At 43.8% G+C, this 20,473-nt stretch overlaps 1 protein-coding gene across 1 annotated transcript in view; it reads left to right on the top strand.

Annotated features, from left to right (window-relative positions):
* Positions 1–20,473, top strand: part of LOC105923632 — an 869,484-nt gene that overhangs the window by 76,440 nt on the left and 772,571 nt on the right. Inside the window, exon 9 of the mRNA XM_036132247.1 lies at positions 12,332–12,454. Coding sequence (XP_035988140.1) covers positions 12,332–12,454 — 123 coding nt within the window. The remainder of the gene's footprint in view (positions 1–12,331; positions 12,455–20,473) is intronic.

Raw genomic sequence — 20,473 nt, 5'->3', positions numbered from 1 at the left:
TCCAAGACATGCGGCCTCAGGTCAGATGAAACAACAACAAAGTCGATCATTATTGAACTACGGCCTTGGGTGTCCTGGTGCCAAGAGCACATATGGACACCCTTATGCTTGAACATGGTGTTTGTGATGGACAATCCATGACGAGCACAGAAGTCCAACAACAAAACACCCCTCGAGTTCAAATTAGGTGGGCCGTTCCTCCCAACCACGCCCCTTCAGGTCCCACTGTCATTGACTCGTGAGCGTTGAAGTCCCCCAGCAAAACGAGGGAGTACCCAGGAGGGGGACTCTCCAGTACCCCCTCCAAGGACTCCAAAAAGGGTGGGTAATCTGAACTGCTGTTTGGCGCATAAGCGCAAACAACAGTCAGAACCCGTCCCCCCACACTAATGCGGAGGGAGGCCACCCTCTTATTCACCGGGGAGAACCCCAATGTACAGGCACGAGATGGGGGGCAACAAGTATGCCCACCCCAGCTCGGTGCCTCTTACCGGGGGCAACTCCAGAGTGGAAGAATGTCCAGCCCCTCTCGAGGAGACTGGTTCCAGAGCCATGCGTCGAGGTGAGTCCGACTATCTCTAGTCGGAACTTCTCAACCTCGCGCACAAGCTCAGGCTCCTTCCCCACCAGAGAGGTTAAATTCCATGTCCCCAGAGCCAGCTTCTGCAGCTGTGGATCAGAACGCCAAGGCCTCCGCCCTCTACTGCCACCCATTGCACAACGCACCCGACCCCTTTGGCCCCTCCCATAGGTGGTGAGCCCATCAGAAGGGGGACCCATGTCACCTCTTCGGGCTGAGCCCGGCCGGGCCCCATGGGCAAAAGCCGGGCCACCAGACGCTCGCCAACATGCCCCACCTGCAGGCCTGGCTCCAGAGTGGGGCCCCGGTGACCCGCGTCCGGGAGAGGGAACACGAGATCCATTAATCTTACTCATCATAAGGGTCTGTTTGGGCTGCTCTTTGTCTGGTCCTTCTTTTTTTTTTTTTTTTTTTTGTCTGGTCCTTCACCTAGGACCTGTCTGCCTTGGGTGACCCTACTAGGGGCCTAAAGCTCCTAGGATCATTGGGACACTCAAACCCCTCCACCACGGTAAGGTGGCAGCCCAGGGAGGGGAGAACAAAAGCAAGTAGGAATAAAATGTAGATAGAAAAAAGAACATGTCTGGTTCTGGTTCTGCAGAGCAGACTGGAGCCAGAAGACCTGAGTGGTCTGGAGGATTGATGCCCTGATAACAAGTCTGTGATGTATTTAGGTGCTAAGCCATTCAGGGATTTATAGACTAACAGAAGGATTTTAAAGTCTATTCTCTGAGATACAGGGAGCCATGGAAGGACCTCAGAACTGGGTCCATGTTCTCTACGTTCTTAGTCTTAGTGAGGACTTCAGAACCGGGTCCATGTTCTCTACTTTCTTAGTCTTAGTGAGGACTTCAGAACCGGGTCCATGTTCTCTACGTTCTTAGTCTTAGTGGAAGGACTTCAGAACCGGGTCCATGTTCTCTACGTTCTTAGTCTTAGTGAGGACTTCAGAACCGGGTCCATGTTCTCTACGTTCTTAGTCTTAGTGGAAGGACTTCAGAACCGGGTCCATGTTCTCTACGTTCTTAGTCTTAGTGAGGACGCGGGCAGCAGCGTTCTGGATCAGCTGGAGCTGTCTAATCCACTTTTTAGGCAGACCTGTGAAAACACCATTGCAGTGATCAGTTCTAGTAAAAATAAACATGGATTAGTTTTTCCAGATCCTGCTGAGACATCAGTCCTTTAATCCTGGAAATGTTCTTCAGGTGATAGAAAGCTGACCTTGTAATTGTCTTTAGATGCTTTTGGAGGTTCAGGTCTGAGTCCATCACTACTCCCAGATTTTGGGCCTGATCAGTAGTTTCTAGCTGAAGCAGCTGAAGCTGTGTGCTAACTTTTGATCTCTCCTCTATTGGTTTAAAGATTATTACTTCTGTTTTGTTTTTTTTCAATTGAAGAAAATTGTGCCACGTATTGATTTCTTATAAACATTTACCACCAGGGGGCAGCATCACAGCAGCGCCTCACTGAGTGGGTTCAGCCAAACTCTGCAGGCCGTCAGAGCAAAGCAGAGGAAATGTGTTTGTTACTCCACACAGCAGCAGATGAAATATTAACTCCTTTTTTTCACTAACCTCCATCTTTAGACCTTTTAATCAAATCCTAATATGAACAACATCTGGTTCCTGCCAGCTCTCCAGATGTTCCTTTAAGGTTAGGAAGTAGAACCTGAGCGCTGAGTCAAAGGAACCATTCAGGGATTCTGAGGAGGAACCAGCGGTTGGATCCACTCAGAACCCCAGTCTGTCTGCAAGAACCTTTCTAACTGGACCTCATTTTCCCCTGGTTCTCCACAGACCCAGTGAACACAGTGGAGATGTTCCTTTGGTCTGTAGCTGATGTCAAACTGCAGCGCTGAGCTTCACATGGTTCTAGTGTTAAAGGTGAAGCTGCTGATAGCTGCTGCTGGTTCAGGAGGAACATTTACTGTCTGATCTTTGATCAACCGTTCAATAATCTACTGATTACACAGGATCTAACGACCAGAACCATGGATCTAAAGGTCAGAACTATGGAGCAAAGATCAGAACCATGGATCTAAATATCAGAATCATGGATCAAAAGGTGTAACCAGGGCAGCTGATGTCATGATGTTTAAACCAAGTAAATTTTGTTAATAACAGTAAAACAAGATGACTCAGCATCTTTGCACCGATAAACACCTTCTGCTCTCAAGCAGCACCAGAACATGAAGTCTTCTCTTTTTATTTACTGCTGACTCCAAACCTTTGGGTTTGATCTAAAATCACCATGAAGCAGGAGATCTGCCTTCACCTTTTATTTCCACATCAAGGAGAGACAGCATCTGTCTCTCCTTGTCTTGTGTGCTGATGGTGAGGACGTGTGATGAGCCGTCTCAGCATCCTCTCAGAGAGAGAACGAAGACTTTGACCCCCAGAGGAGAAAGGAGGGCTGCTGGTACCGCCTGAAACAGCAGTGAGAAACGGTCCAAACCCTGAGAGGAACCATGAAGGAACCCATGCTGCAGTCTCTGCTCTGTGAGGATAGAACCAGTCTTCTGGCTTTTTTATTCCTGTCTGTTCTTTACGTGGAGCGTCAGCGTATCACTGAAACCAATGAGATTCTATGAGAACTTCCTGTTTATTCACTAAAATTAATATTTGATGGACATTTGTTACCTGGTAGAAGATGCTTAAAACTTCCCTACAGCTCTTCGAGTTTCCCTGAGTCTGAACGGTTTAACACGTAAAAAAAAAACATGTTTTACTTTGGATTATCAGTTAAAGTACTTATATGTCTGAGTTTTAACTCAACACCAATATTGGACACTATGTAAAATGGCTGTAGCTGCTAATGATGCTTCACTTTTTTTATTTGGCCAGTTTAGATCCTGCAGGTCTTTGTTCAGCAGAAACGTTTGGATCAGAACCAGGAAACTGGACAGAGCTGCTGGACTGTTAAACAGAACCACCACAGCCAGCAGACAGCGACGGTCCAACAAGTCCAGCTTTGTCCTCGCTGGCTCCTCTTTAAAGACACTAAGTCAGTCATTCAGCTCTGCTGCATGATTGTGATTATATTGTTCAATGTCTGAGAGAAGAACCTCCTTAGGAAGAGAAAAGCTGGAAATACATTTAGGAATGGTTCAGTTTAAAGCCTAAAATGTAGAATAAAGCCCAGGAATGGAGAAATGGAGAAGCCAGAAAGTCAGATCTGGTTCTGGTGTTTAACACCGGACTCTTGTTAAGGTGTAAAACTGAGCAGCAGCATCCATCAGGTTCTTAGAGCTCACAGATCTGACACTGAAACCAGATCTGGATCCAGGAAGACTTTCATCAGAAATGCTCCTTTAGAACACAAGGGAGGAGAACAGAAGGTTTCTAGACTAATCTGTCTGCTGAGTCGGATGTTTTCAGAGTGCACCTCCCAGACACCAACATCCTTCATCACGTCATCATCCTCATCTCTGCTGGCCTTGACCATCTGCTGCTGCTGAGGCTGAGTTATTGGACCTCGCGTTCAGTCCTTGTCTGAACTCAATGGTTGACCTCCTGCTAATAAGCAATAAAGAAAAGTAGAACTGTAGATTCCCGTGTAACAGGTTGCTTATTTCTTTTGTTTCTCATCTTTCTCTGAGGAAACTCTAGAGAACTCCAGTTTCTGCCTCTAAGAGATCATGAAAAGCAGAAAGAGGTGAAATGTTCCTAACCTTGGTTTATTGTGCAGCACAGCAGGAAGACCTGCAGATAACAGCCAATTAGACTGGTTCAAAGTTCTCAGTGATAGAAAACTGATCTCTGTGTTGATGGTCCAATTCTAGCTTCATGTGTTTAATTCACATGCTCAGATGATCTTTTATCCTGCAAATGTCAAAGCTTTAGTTCAGTCGAGCTAGATTCTCCCCCTGTCTGCTGTCATCATTCCTCAGCAGAACAGGCTGGAACACTGGATCTTTAGAGCAAACCCAGTTCTGGACTTGCCAAGCCGTGGTTTGGTTCCTTCAAGGCTCCTCTCTGCTGTTGACAGCTTTTTACTTCAGTAACACTGACTGTCTGTTTCACCCATGGTGTCCTTTTGCTGCCCTTCACTGAACAGAACATCCTTCTTCACAACTTCCCCAGACATCATAACACATTCAATGTAAGCCTGGGGTTAAACCTTCAGCTGAGCTGGAACACTAACTGGTAGTCACTGAGGCTATGAAAACACTGGAGGGGGGGGGGGGGTTTCATCTGGATGTGTTGGTTAAAAGACAGACTGCAGAGTCGTGGACCAGCTGAAGGAGAGCAGAGAGGTCTGGCCAGACTGACTGAAGCCTGTTGCAATATCTGGAACTGATGAAAGCTGGAGAAGCATTTCCAGGTGGCACCGACGTAGAAAATGATCTGTGGCCAGAAGACCACAGGTCATTCCAGCAGCAGTCCAACCATTTTTCACTTTGTGCTTGAAAATTCAGACCTAAGAAGCAACATTTAACATCCCTCTGATCAGGCTGAAATGCATCCAGTCTTCTCAGGATTCAGCTGTCAGCAATATAATAATAATAACAACAATAATTATTCAGACGGTCGAGGCGTTATCTCAGTGATGCAACCCAGCAGAGGTTGACCTATAAGTTCCATATGTCTCTGGGTTCAGAAAGCTGATGTCAGAACCAGAGCTAGGAGGAAAGGCAGACAGATGTTCCTCAATCAGAGCAGCAGAACCAGTCTGGACTTGTTCAGGTCTTCATGGTGGACCTCCTTCATTCCTCTGTCTTCAAACACTCAGCACCTCTCTGTTCACAGAGACAAACTCAGACATGTTTCCACTTCAGGAATGTTCACTGAAATGTTTCCATGACTGAACGCAGCAAGTAGTGGCAGTGGTGACATGATTTCATGTCAGTCGAGACTGAATCACTCGTTACAAACAGCTCACAAACAGGTAAAACAGAACTAACATATTAATGTTACTTTTATGAGACAAAAGTGTCAGAATGTTTTGATTTGGGCAAAACATTTAAAAAAAGATGTCTAAACTTCAGTAGCATGAGAATATTTTTTGAAAAAGTCAAGTTTGAATTGCCTCGGTTCAGAATAGAGAAGTAAACGGAATCTTTTCCAAAATGTTTCCACATGTATTTGTTGTACATGAAATCTTAGTGTCATCAGATCACTTGCTAGATTTTACTTCCTGGTTCCTTCACGACAGTTCCCAGGGTTAACAAAACGGAGCACGGCATTTGGTATGTTATGACTAAAGTATTTGCAAATAAAACTTACTTCAGCAAATTGTCTTCACTTGTCATTTTGAATTCAGCTGTGCAATATTGTGATTTAATTTATTTGTTGTAATTCATACTTACTGTACCTTTAATTTTAGATATTGAATAATTTTTTCCAGGTCAATCAGGTTTTTTGCTTTTTCCTTTTCTGGAGTGCAGCATTGCTGTATATCATGTCAGTGGCTCTGCATTTTTATTAGGTTTTTATAAACCTAATATCTACTTCTGTGTCTGTGTGTGTCTCTTTTTAATTGTTTTTGTATCATAGATGGAACTAACCTTCTTTTGGTCAATCTTGCTGCTCATCCAATTTGACAAGAAAACTGTTTGTGGAGACAATGGAGGGCAGCGCGTGGCCATTGTTTAGACAGGGATCAGACGCTAGCTCTCTCCAACAATCCAGCCACGTGGCTCAGTCAGAAATCCTAACATGTCTGTGAGAAAAAAACAAATAGGGCCTAAAAAACAGCAACAATCCCAGGCACTGGTTGAAAATGGGACTTACCCTCTCACGTGAGCAGCTCAACCAACCAGACAGCCGACCTACAGGGGGAGGAACAAACCTGCCTGACTATGGAGACGTCTGCCACGCCCCTCAATCAAAGGTGTGGGGAGGGTGGAACGCCATCTCACCACACAGCTAATCAACACAGATAATTTCGAAAAGGTTCTACAGAAAATTGCTGTTGTGGAAATTAAAATCCGTTGACTTAAAGTGAATGTGAAGTTAAACGCGGCATTTGGAAATGACACAACTCTACCCATTATTTCTAAACAGTGACAGCCAGCTCAGCCAACAAACAACAATTATGGAAATGAGAACAAATCCAGCTGCAGCTCAACCCCCCTCTCCCCAATTTTAGGGGTCAGAATAGTTTCAATCTCATGCTCCTCTTATCTCAACAGACCACACCTGCTGCGGCTCCTTATCATCAAGTTATTTCAACCTGGGACTCTATATAACGTCTGTAAATAACAGCTTCTTACAGCCAGTCAGCAGCAGATCGTCTTACTGCCTGCATGTATTTTTCCCTGTACTTCTGTGCTCAGCCTGTTAAACCTGTTTCTGTACTCAACATGACCTTACTGGAATAACACTTCAGTGCCTTTGTTTACCCCTCATTCACACATACTCCTTCATCCGTGCATTCTCCGTTACGTTGTCGGTCAGAAAATACGGATCGAGTCCATTTGTGACGGATGACGGAGTGAATGCATCAATTTCTAAAAATTAGATGGGCCAGACAGGAAGCGAGATGCAGGAAGTGTAAAGCGGGTCCTGTGTGTTTCAGTGTTTGCTCTGGCCTCTCAGAGGATTCATCACCTGCTACTCTAGACATAACCTGGACTGTTTTCTGGATCTTTGCCTAGGCCCTTTGGACTGTTGCTCATGTCATCACCTGTTCAGTCTCTCACTACTGTATCTATTTTACAATTAACCTTTTACGCACCACACCGTGCCTTGCTCATATACTGGGTTGTCTGAAGACAAAAGCATGACAATAAATATGTTGCTTTTTTGCGTTCCTTCCTTCCAGCTGCCACTGTTGTCCATAATTATTAACAGAGTAAAATGTTAAAAAGAGTAAAAGATTAATTAAAATCCCAGCAAAAACATTTTTTGTCTATGGTGAGGGATTGTTCAGTTAACACTCAATCATAGGTGAACGTTATTCTTTAACATTCAATCTTTCATTGCTAGCTAGGGAGCTAACGACATGTATTAGATCTGCGTCTAATAACATCTTCAGCTCTCAGCCAGCTCCCCTCCTACGGACACGGCCTCTGCAGGACTTCATGACATTGAGCTTCCTCTGTGGCACAAGAAGGATTCTCGTTCTGGTCCCCATGGATCTACTCTGCTCCACAGCTGCAGCCTCCTGGTTTGCATTGGAATGTAACATGAGTCCCAGTAGAGATCTGACCAGCAGGAGCTGTGACCTCCTGTCTGAAATAGAGTATCCATCACTTTCTGGACACTGTTCAGGAGACTGGAGGTCCTGATGTGGTGAACCTTCTGACCTTTAGTCCACTGATGGAGGAGGTGAACTGGATCAACACCTCCAGTCTGGCAGAAACTTCTATTCAGTCTTTCAGGTTCTCTGTTTATTCAGGTAAAACTCATGTACAGCTGACAGATGAAAGAGACCATATAGAGTCCAAATGAAAGAATAAAAATAAAATAAAAATAAAAAAACCTGTTTAATGCTCTTTCCAAAAAGGTAAATTCATTAGAAACTTTCAGAGCTGAATCCAGTCACCAACACATCTATGTAAAGGACTTTACCCATTAACAAAACACACACAAAAAATACTTAGACTTTTTTAACGTCTGTAAAAGTGCTGAAAATCTTAGTTCCTTTCAATCAAGGTAAAAAACTTAACAAACAATTTGTTTAGGGTTGCATTTAAATGTTCTGATTGAACTATTGTAGTTCCCTGAAACATAATTAAATTAAGTTGCTGCTACTATTCCACTGCCATGTGCTTTTATCTGTAGTGTTTTCTTATGTTCTGTTCATTCACAGCACTTCAATTGTCTTGCTACTGGAATGTACTTTACACATAAACTTGCATTAGATAGATTCCCTGGAGTTCATGTATTTACCATACCTACCAATAAATACAGAACTGTGAAAAAGTACTTAGCCCCCTATTGATTAGAGTTGGTTTTTGCTTTTTGTCCCACCTAAAAGTAAGCAATTTTCCCTTTTTGAATAACTGTGCATGCGTGAGCCAGTCTTACGTGCTCTGCCGCTCCCGAGGGGGATCGTATGAAAAAAATCTCCCAAATCCACTCTGGTCTTATTTCTTTCTACAGAGGCCTTGCTCTTCTTCTCATGAACTTCTACGTTGTTTGTTTCTCGTGACTCTCTGCAATGTTCAAAGACTACTGTGAGAGCAGCGGAGCTACAATGAAGAGCTAACCGCTAGGCTAACTGCTGAGCTAACCGGATACGTCAACACTAGAAGTGTGAATGCAAAGTCAGCAAAAACAGGGGCTATGATGACAAAAGCATTTACTGTGAGAATGTAACTGCAATAGCCACCTTTCAACCCTAAGAGGGTGGCACTGAAATGGTTTTAAGACAAATATTGAAGAACTAAACAAGTTCACATAAAAATATATTTTTTAATTGCACAGCAACATTAAAGTGCCACCCTTACAGTGCGCTTGGACTGACTGTGGTGTCCATAAAAATTGTGTGGTGTTGACCACTGTGCATTTTGCATGCACAAACCGGTGACAATGCGTTCACTGCATCATCATGTAGGAGAAGCTTCTATCTGCTTATCCGTTCAACTCAACATGGCGGACCAGGACTTTACCAAGTGAGTCAAACTGCTGCATTTAATGGGAAAAGCTGAACAACGGGGTCCATGCTAACCCTAATAGCAAGTAATTCCCCACTGGCTGCTCAACTGCTATAGACCGTGATAATATCTAAGTCCACCATTGATCGTGCTGACTCCATGGTCAGTCTGAGCGCACCATCTAGTCCAGTTGATTTTGGGGTGAGTTACACCATCTGCACCATCTGGACACCAGCGGTGAGGGAAGCCGTCAAGCTGAAGAAGGAGTCCTACCGGGCTTCATTGGCCTGTGGGACTCCGGAAGCAGCTGATGTGTACCAGCAGTCGAAGCGGCGGGTGGCTCGACTGGTTGCCGAAGTAAAAACTCGGGCGTGGGAGGAGTTCAGAGAGGCCATGGAGAAAGACTTCCGTACGGCTTCGAAGCGATTCTGGTCCACCATCTGGCATCTCGGGAAGAGGAGGCAGTGCAGTACCAACATTGTTTATATTGGGGGTGGTGTGCTGCTGACCTCAACTCGGGATGTTGTGCGTCGGTGGGCGGAATACTTCGAAGACCTCCTTAATCCCGCCAACATGTCTTCCATTGAGGAAGCAGAGCCTGAGGACTCTGGGTCGGGTTCTCCCATCTCTGGTGCTGAGGTTGCCGAGGTTGTTAAAAAGCTCCTCGGTGGCAAGGCCCCGGGGGTGGATGAGATTCGCCCTGAGTACCTTAAGGCTCTGGATGTTGTGGGGCTGTGTTGGTTAACGTGGCTCTGCAGCATTGTGTAGACATTGGGGGCAGTTCCCCTGGATTGGCAGACTGGGGTGGTTCCAACTACAGAGGAATCACACTCTTAAGCCTCCCTGGTAAGGTCTATTCTGGGGTTCTGGAAAGGAGGGTCTATCGGATAGTCGAATCTCGGATTCAGGAAGAGCAATGTTTTTTTCATCCTGGCTGTGGAACACTGGACCAGCTCTACACCCTCAACAGGATCCTGGAAGGGGCATGGGAGTTTGCCCAACCAGTCTACATATGCTTTGTGGATCTGGAGAAAGCATATGACCGTGTCCCTCGAAGGATCCTGTGGGGGGTAGTCCGGGAGTATGGAGTACCAAGCCCTTTAATAAGGGCTGTCAGGTCTCAGTAAGTCGGACTCCTTTCCGGTTAGAGTTCCCTTTGTCACCGATTCTGTTCATAACTTTTATGGACAGAATTTCTAGGTGCAGCCAAGGTGTTTAGGGGATCCATTTTGGTGGCCTTAGGATTGCGTCTCTGCTATTCGCCGATGACGTGGTCCTATTGGCTTCATCAGGGCGTGATCTACAGCTCTCACTAGAGCAGTTCGCAGCTGAGTGCGGAGTGGCCGGGATGAGAATTAGTGCCTCCAAATCCGAGACCATGGTCTTGAATCGGAAAAGGGTAGAGTGCCTCCTCCGGGTTGGGGAGGATGTGCTGTCCCTAGTGAAGGAGTTCAAGAATCTTGGAGTCTTGGTCACGAATGATGGGAAGATGGAGCGGGAGATCGACAGGCGGATTGGTGCAGCGTCTGCTGTGAAGTGGGCGCTGTACCGATCCGTTGTGGTGAAGAGAGAGCTGAGCCAAAAGGAGAAGCTCTCGATTTACCGGTTGATCTACGTTCCTACCCTCATCTATGGTCACAAACTTTGGGTCGTGACCGAAAGAACGAGATCCCGGATACAAGCGGCCAAAATAAGTTTTCTCTTTAGTGTGTCTGGGCTCTCCTTTAGAGATAGGGTGAGGAGCTCAGTCATCTGGGGAGGACTCAAAGTAGAGCCACTGCTTCTCCACGTCCAGAGGAGCCAGTTGAGGTGGCTCGGGCATCTGGTCAGGATGCCTCCTGGACGCCTCCCTGGTGAGGTGTTCCAGGCACGTCGCACCGGTAAGAGGCCCAGGGAAAGACCCAGGACACGCTGGAGGGACTTTGTCTCTCGGCTGGTCTGGGAATGCCTTGGGATTCCCCCGGAGGAGCTGGCCTAAGTGGCTGGGGAGAGGGACGTCTGGGCCTCCCTACTGAAGCTGCTACCCACACGACCCGACCCCGGATAAGCGGAAGACAACGGATAGATTTATTTAAATGTCATATCACATCAAACTGTGTGAAAATTGGATAAACATCATGGAGTATGATTCTTGAATAAACCTCCTCGGGGATCCTCAACAGAACGCTGACATTGCCTTCCTCTGCTGCATCTGCCTTTAACGTCGTACTAGAAGAAGAGCTACTTTTGGTTTCAGTTTCTTTGCAAATTCAGGCTGTGTGAAAATCATGTGATTTTTAAGAAGTGCAGCACCAAGACATGCGCACTGGCTTCTGTAATCAGATATTAGGGTGTTGTCCATGTTTATGTACTTGTTGCAGAAAGATCTCTGACGGCTTTTAAAGGAGGAGGAGCTGGATCGGATACCAGCGTGCTGGTTGATGCAGATATTGGGCAGGAAACCAGTGGTATGTAACTGACTATAACGGTAACAATGACATCAAAGGGCCTGATGATGTTTAGAGTCCAACACGCGGTTGTTTAATAGAGACGTTTAACTACAGTTGGACTGATGCAGATTTTAAAAATAACGCTACAAACGGTAGATAATTTTATCCTGAAAGTTTGTTTATGGCTGTTAGGATATCAACAAGGTCAAGTGGAACGAGCTGTTTATCCCAGAACTGCATGGCACACTTAGATGGCACTGACCCAAAAGATTGGCACATATCTATCAGATACCACCCTGGAGGTGACGCAGCTTCCCTGCTGATGTCACAGTTTGGATGTGTACCGCCCTTGTATGGGTGTGTCCCGAGATCCCTTTATAATGTTTGTGTGATGAGCACTCGAGGCCTCCTGCCGATCAGGGGCCCATCAGCGCTGGTGTGACTGTAACTATTTCTCTGTCTTTACCTAGATAAAATATAACTAAAAGCATACTTGTCTGTTTTATGCGTCCTACATTCAAGGTAATAAGTAAGTGGGGGTCGCCTGACTGGGTAAAACGAACTGGGTCCACCGAGGGTGCTTCACCGTAGACACGGCACGGTGAAACAGTAACATGGCTGTTTTGTGCATTGTTTTTAAAGAAAAATCCACCTTCTCCTCGGTTTCTCTCCACCAGAAACTTATTCTTCCTAAATCAGAGCCAGAGATCACGTCTAACCCTGATGGAAACTTAACAGAGTTTAATGTTAAAGTTTAATTGGTTCTGTGCTGTTCCTCAGAGGATTCTGTTAAACTCTGGTTAAACTTGCTGACTTCCTTCATGGCTGAAATGGCTGCTTCTCTGACTGCTCTCCTCTTCTGGACTGTGATGGTTTTCAGCTCCTTTATGGTTGTTTCTGCTGGTAAGTTTGATCTCTGATATTTAGATGGAATAATATGTTTCTATGTGAGATGACGAGAGTCACTGTAAACCAGGTTTTACTGTGACTGACAGTTTCTTTACATCTCACAACAAATGGTAATCTGTAACCTGCTGAATGTAGATAAACTACCAGAACTGCTGTATTTAACCCCTGATACTGGTTTAACTGGTGAGTTTAGTCAACTAAAAAATAATGTAATTCACTTTCTGTTTCGCACGAGGCATGAAAAGTATGGAGGACCAACTCTGACATATCCAAAAATGAATGCAGAGATAAATGCTCCACAAATAAAAAAATTAATAAGCACACAATTAAAGGAGCAATAAGCGATGTTACACCACTAGATGATGCTTGAGGTCTGTGTGTAGACCACTGATCTCTATTTATTCACTGGATTGTTGGTTGGCCCGAAAACCTGAAGTCACTGGCCGCCATCTTGCTACTCCCTACTCTCACAGAACCCCACAGGATTTGATTGCAACAACAAGCAGTTTTCTTGCTGTGTGAAAACGTTTCATAGGTAATTTTACAGTCAGTTGATGGACTAACACTATCAAGTACTAGGAAATTATGTGCTGAAATATTTTACATGTTATTCATATATATATATATATATATATATATATATATATATATATAAAAAATATGAAAAAGTGATCGTTGTTCGATGCTGTAGCACACGTATTCCCTAGTTACTGGAGGAAAATAGGGAATACCAATACGGCAGCTGGTGGCTTCACAGCGATGTGTACTACCAACGGCCATTTAGCAATCCAGTGAATAAATAGAGATCAGTGGTATAGACCACAACAGATGTGTGACAAGCCACGCCTCATTCTGCAAGCCACGCCCCCTTTGCAAATCAGACCTCCTTCTCCAGGGGAGAGCCTCTGCTCCAAGCTGCCACCCAGCCCCTCCTTTCCCTTCTCAAATGGACAAAACACAGCAAAATAGAATCACCTTTCAGAAGTAACGGATAACTTTCTAATGCTGTTAGCAACATAACATTGTTCTGCTGGGGATGCTCTCCACCATGTTGCTCCAACACTGTGCTGCATGGTGGCATTTTAGTGCAGGGAGGACTGAAGGTGCTCAGGATTATAAAGTGCAAGAAATTATTTATTTTTCCAGGGTCCTATCTGGCAATGTGGCAATAAGAATTCTTGTCTTGAAGCCAGAAAGAGCCCAACAGATTTTGTTCTGACAAGTGGAGCTTTATCACTTTTGCAATAATTCTTGCTTTACAACGCTTTAATAATGCAAGTAGTTTTACTATGTAGGGAAAAATTCATGTTATTTGAACACTACATTGAAAAAGTAGAAGAGGAGAGAGAAATTGATAGGGTTATGACAAATAACCCCTTATTATCCTACAAAGTAAACCACACAAACACAAGTTTAGACTTTTCTATAAAAGAGAGCAGAGGAAACCAAACGGACAGCTTCACTCCCTGACAGTCTGGGATTATCTGCGCCGGGCAACCTCTGTCTTTCTGCCTTTATTGTCGAACATCAAAGAAGGGACAGGAGGATAAACAAACCAAATGCCTTTAATTTAATAAAATAAAATTATTACGTTCACATTTCTCTAACATTAATGACAAGAAAAAAAGAAAGGGAGAAAAGCTGAAAGAGAGTGGAGACAAAAGAGTAAGGTTGGCAAAACGTCATCAGTCTGCTTCATTAATTGCAAAGAGAGATGTAAAAAGAACAACACAACCAATAGACTTACAGATACAATACAGGAAAACCTTGATAGAATCACTGAAGTATATACAGTATTAATCATTAAGAAATGTATAAAGTTGTAGCTAAAGATAAAATATAGGTGAGTATGAAAGTAGCCGGATCCTAGCACCTGTAGGTGTTTGTGAGAGTGCACTTGTGTGTGTAACGTTTAACCTTGGGGAAAATGCTTAATAGTGGTTGTGAAGAGCCAACAAACCCCCTCCCCCCCCCCCCCTCCTCCCTCCCCCCAGAGCAGAGAGGCAGGCCCCAGGGGATCCCAAAGTAAAGGTGCCCAAGAGGGGCCAACACAGAAAATCCGCCGCACCCACCGAGGGAAGAGTGGAGACGCCCCCCAGGAAACCCCCAGCTGTCGCATTGCTGAAGCCACCCAGGGGCCCTGGGGATGACCCTGTAGGCTTTGTCGGCAGCCAGCTACGCTAAGGTGGAACTGGCTATGGGACCCAAGGCCCCAGGGGTGCCCCGCCCTACAGCAGGGGGCCCCAACCGAGCCCTGGGGGGCCAGGCCCCACAAAGCAGCTGCCAGGAGTGGATAGGTAGGTAGCTGGTGCCAGTGCACCCCTCCAAGCAACCTACCCAGAACCCTCAAGGTCTAAATGCCTCCCAGATGTCTTTACCCCCCTACCCCCAAACAGATCCCTACATATATGTGTGTTGGGAAAATGTTGTAAATGTAATTGTCTAAAATGCATAATAAATTTGGGGTATGGGATGTCAACTGGAAGTGGTACTCTCCCACAACGCCCCCCTCCCCAAGGTCCTACATATGTGGCAGCGTGATTAGAGCAGGTAGAGGGAGGAGTCGGGGATGGGGAGAAAAGAACTAAGGAGCCTCATGCTCTCCCAAGGAGCAAGCTCCCCTGCTGACTCTGATAGGCACCTCCGTTCTCAGAAAACCCACCCGGAGAAGGGGGCTCCACCAGCCGCACCACCCGGGGCCAGGGACAGAGCCCTTGAGCCAACCACTGACCAACACCACCAACCCCCAACCCACCCACCAAACCTAAAAAGATAAATTAATAAATTATAAACCCCTCTGGTTAACCAGCCCACCCCAACCACGCAGACCCCGCTCCCCAGATGGAATCTGCACCAAAAGATGACATAGACCATGATTGAGATAGCGAGGCTGGACACGGAGTGCTCCAAAAAGCCACATCCCCATGGCACCTCTCCTCACTTGAAAATGTAATCCCACCCCAACACTACCATTCAAACAACTTTCAACACACATTCGATGAAAGACACCCTGGCTGGGTTCGTCCCAACTTCCCCTCCCTCCTCTCCCCCAATAGCAGAGTGTAAACCACTTTAAGGGGAAAGCATCTGCCATTAGATTGTAATGTCCATGCCCCCTAATAGCTCAACAGGCCCAGTGCCCCCCAGAACACCAGAGGCCCCGGTAGGGCCAGACACCTGGGCATGTACAGGCCCACATCTCATGCAGCATACACCCACATAACCTGAACCACCGAGGTTCCAGCAGGACACCTGCCCAAGGGCGACACACCCCAGGAAACCCGAAGCCCCAGACCCACCCCGCCCCAGCCCCCCCCCAGCGGAAAACAGCTACCAGGGCAGCAACCCACGTCCGTCAGCGCGGAACCCCCCCCCCCCCCAAAAGCACCGCACGTGGGCACCAGAGACTGTGCAATAGACCATGGGGCCAGACCCACCGGACACCCCATTTCGAGCACCCCCCCAGAGCCTAAGACTCAGACACCCCTCAAAGCAACCTCCATGCCCATAGGACACATCGCACAGCCCCTAACTCCACAGTCCCTGGGCTCCTTTGATCAGCTCCATCAAAGGAGCCCAGAGAGATCGATCTGATACGGTTGCAGATGCTGTCTAAAGAGCAATGTGATCCAACAAAAGATCTCTATACTGATTGATACTGAGATTTTTTTTGCTTTTCCAATTCATGAGGATAGTTTTCTTTGCGATACGTAGGGCAGTGAAAACCATGGAAACTATTTTATTTTCCAAAGAACTATCCTCAAAGTTACCAGGCAAGCAAACCGATAGGGAAGGTGAAATTTTACAACTCAGACACTCTGACAAGTCCTTACATATCTGATCCCAGAACCTCTGAACAGGTGTGCATAATCATAACGCATGAATATAATTCTCAGGATTGTTGCCTGTGCACTGTGGACAGATATTAGACCCATCTTGAATAATCTTTGACCTGTATGATGTACTCTGTAAAGGATTTTGTATTGTATTAATTGTAAATTTGGGCTTCTAGTCATTTTGAAAGTTGTCAGACATATCTGAGCCCAGATGTTTTGTTCAAAGTTGACTAATAAATCCTCTTCCTATTTCATAATCGGAAGCAATATTGAATCATCTAGTTTAGTCATATAATTTAGACAGTAGTTTTGAGGGGTTTAATTCTAGTAACACTAATATATTAGTTGGAATGTGTAAACCACCTTTAATAAACTTAAATTAGTTTCTAATTAGAGATTTAATTTGTTGACATACTAAGAATTTATTTTTTATTAACACCATATTGTATGTTTAATCTATCAAATGTGATAAACTTAGCTCCATCAAATAAGTGTTCCCCATATTCAATGCCTTTATTCTTCCAGTATGTAAAGTTTATCATATTTTTTGTACGATGTCAGGGTTGTTCCAGATGGGTGTACGACTGCATGGGATAAGTGACGACTTTGTCATTTCAAGAAATTCCCACCATGCTGTCAGAGTAGAGCTGATATTGATATTTTTAAAGCATGTATGCCGTTTTGTATTTGAGCTAATAAACGGCAAATCTGAAATCATGATAGTATTGCATATTTTCTGTTCTATATCTATCCAGGGCTCGTCTAAAGGATTATGCTTTATCCATTTAGTGATATATTGTAGTCTATTTGCCAAGTAGTACTTATGGAAGTTAGGCAGATCTAGTCCCCCTCTGTCTTTAGTTTTATGTAGTGTCTTTAAGCTGATACGGGGTGGTTTATCTTTCCAAAGAAATTTAGAGATAGAAGAGTCTAGAGATTTTAACCAGTCGGATGATGGTTTGTTGGAGATCATTGATAATAAGTAATTCATTCTAGGTAAGACCATCATTTTAATTGAAGCTACCCTTCCTTTAAGTGAAATTGGAAGTGATTTCCATCTCTCAAGAACCTCTTCTATCTTTTTTTAAAAGTGGGATATGGTTTAGTTTTACTAAATCTGTCAGTTTAGATGACACAGTTATACTCAGATATTGAATACTCCCTAATTGCAGTTGTAAATCTTGGGAGTCCTGCAAAGAGCAATTAATTGGCAGTACTGTAGATTTTGACCAATTTATAGAGTAATCTAAGACTTTTGAGAAAGATTCTAGTAATCTAATTACTTGAGTGCTGGAGAAAGAGTAATACATCATCTGCATAAAGTGTAATGAGTGGTGTGGGACTGAACCCGATAATCATCCGAAACAGAAATTCATTTAAAGGGATTTATTGAGGGAATGATGAACAGAAAAAGGATCCAAAAAAGGCAGACATCCAAAAACAACTGACGGGAACAGGCGAACAAACTGGGCAGGATAAACAGAAACAGGTTAATCAAAAAAGACTCAAGGTGTCAGGGCTCTTACCGAGGCAGAGTGCAGACGAGGAGGAACAGGGCATGTGAATGTGATGACCCGACAACTAACTGAGGAGGGAGTGAGGCTTAAATAGACGGATAACAGGTGAGCGGAATTGAAACTAATTAACCAGAGGTGGAAGCAATACAGAACTGACAGGAGCTGGGGGGAAAAAAACCCAGAGTCCAAGGAGAACAATGAGAACAAAGCGCAGAACTAATACAGGAAACAGATAAAATAATGAACCGGCTAAACAGAACTCACAAACCTAGAACACAAATAACCCAAGAGGCAGGAAAATAACACTAACCAAATAATAACCCAAAACAGAACATTACTTAAAGACTAATTTTAGGCTCTATTTTTAAGCATTTTATACCTTTAACAACATTAGTTTGTCTAATTGTTGCTGCTAGAGGTTCAATAGAAATGGCAAAAGTGAGGGGGAAAGCGAGCATCCTTGCCTAGTCTCTGGAGACAAAAGCTGGAGGATGCTTGGTTATTTGTCCTGACACAGGCTGTTGTGAATCTGTATAACCAATTTATAAAGACATTTCCAAAACCAAATCTATGTAGAGTAGTGAATAAAATTTTCCAATTTACTCTATAAAATGCATTTACTGCATCTAAACACAATATGTTGCATTAAATATTTTTACTGTAGGAATAATCTATTAAATTAAGTAATCTGCATGTGTTTTTGGATGACTGCCTTCCTTTAATGAACCCAGTTTGTTCAGGCTAGATTATGAGAGGAGTGACTTTATCTAAACGTTTATTAAGGATATGGGACGATAGCTGGTAGGAAACACAGGATCTTTGCCTGGTTTAAGCAGAAGACTGATGGTAGCAGAATTCATATTAGCTGGAATAATATGTTCAATGAGCGAGAGGTGGGGTAGACCGTGGACGGGCCACCAGTGTATATGTATGATACTACGAGAGAATATAATTATAATTTTATGTACTGACCCACTAACTGAATGATAAGGCAACGACATGCTTATTTCACTTTTTAATAGAATTAAAACATCTCTGCTTCTATGTAGGCATGGGTGTCGCTAAGAATTTCTCAATACTACTACTCTTAATGATACTCCTTTACAATCCGGTATTTTATTGGTACCATTATCAATACTTTTTTTATTAAAACAAAGGGGCAAAAAACAAATAAACATTGCGAACAAAAGCAAACAAATTAAAAGTACAAAATAAATGTGTTTTTATACAAATAGAGCAATGAAAACATGATTTGAATAACTTTATGTATAACTAAAAGGCTGAAACACTATCTTGAATAACAGGCATGTTGTAGAAGAGAAGAATCAACACTGACAAAACAGAAAATTATTAAAATTACAAAATAAGCTCAAAACCAAAAAAAAATGAACTGTATAAAGTGATTTGAATTGATTGATGTGAATATGTCATCTGAATCTAACTACACTGATACCTTTTTTTATATCATGAATTTTAACCAAAATATAGCAGAAGATGAGGTGAATAATGACAGAGAATGTGTGCAAATCAGTTCCAGGACGTGATCTATTTTAAGTGCAACAGTTTTAGAGAAAAAAAAAGACCTGTTAAAGATTATGTTTATACTATATTTTTATCCATTGTAATCTAGTGGAAGCTCATGTGTGACTAATCTTCAATGGGGAAACAGATGAAGCAAGGTGCAAGATGGAGCGGGAGATCGACCTGAAAAGTACCTAAACAGTTGGCAACAGTATTGATGAAAGTTCCTTTAGAACCACCCTTCAGTGTGGTTCTAAAGGAGGAGACACTGTTGCCAACTGCTCAGCAAGGACAGTCCCTATGGGCTGTCCAAGAATTGATAAATGGCATCATTACTTAATTTGCATATTTCAGCATGAGATTCAGTCAGACCAAAAAGGGGTACAAAACACTGTAAATGTTTAGAACTAGTAATGAACTTTAAAAAAAACAATTTAATTCCTTTTCATGCTTTCTCCAAATCCACAGTAAATAAATACATTTTGCAAACTAAAATGCATGGATCGGGCCATGCTTAGACAACTTTTAATTAGGAGATCAAAGTCATAATATTGCCATAATAAAGCAGTAATGATACAGTAATCAAGAGAATACAAGAACTCTGTGGTTATTTTGTGCAAATATTAAAGACTTCTACATCTCTAAGGCAAAACCTCCTTCTGGCAAATTAGATGCTTGTTTTTCTCTGCTCATAATATAACTTTATTTCAGAGGCAACTGGCTGTAAAGAGAACAGAGAAAGTGGTAACAGAAAGCAAAGGAAGCCCTTCAGGGTTGTTTTGGGGTAACAGACTGAGGTAACACTGTGTCAGCCACATGGAGATGACATCAGTGCCATGACTGAGGCTGTGGCAGACTATATAAACGTCTGTGTGGAAAACACCATGCCCACCAGAGCAAAGAGATGCTTCTCCAAGAACAAACTATGGATCACCAGTTAGCTAAAGGAGCTGCTGAATGATGAAAAAGAGTATAGAGAAGAAACCTGAAGTCAAGATAAGAGAAAAGAGATGTACAGGAAGAAGCTGGAGAGCAAACTCCAGCAGAACAGTATCAGAGATGTGTGGTCAGGGATGAAGAAGACCACAGGCGTCAAGCAGAAGGAGGATCGGTCTGATGGAAGACTTTACAGAGCCAAT

Source organism: Fundulus heteroclitus, unplaced genomic scaffold (genome assembly GCF_011125445.2).
Source record: "Fundulus heteroclitus isolate FHET01 unplaced genomic scaffold, MU-UCD_Fhet_4.1 scaffold_49, whole genome shotgun sequence".
Classification (NCBI taxonomy): domain Eukaryota; kingdom Metazoa; phylum Chordata; class Actinopteri; order Cyprinodontiformes; family Fundulidae; genus Fundulus; species Fundulus heteroclitus.
This window is presented reverse-complemented; position numbering and strand designations above follow the sequence as displayed.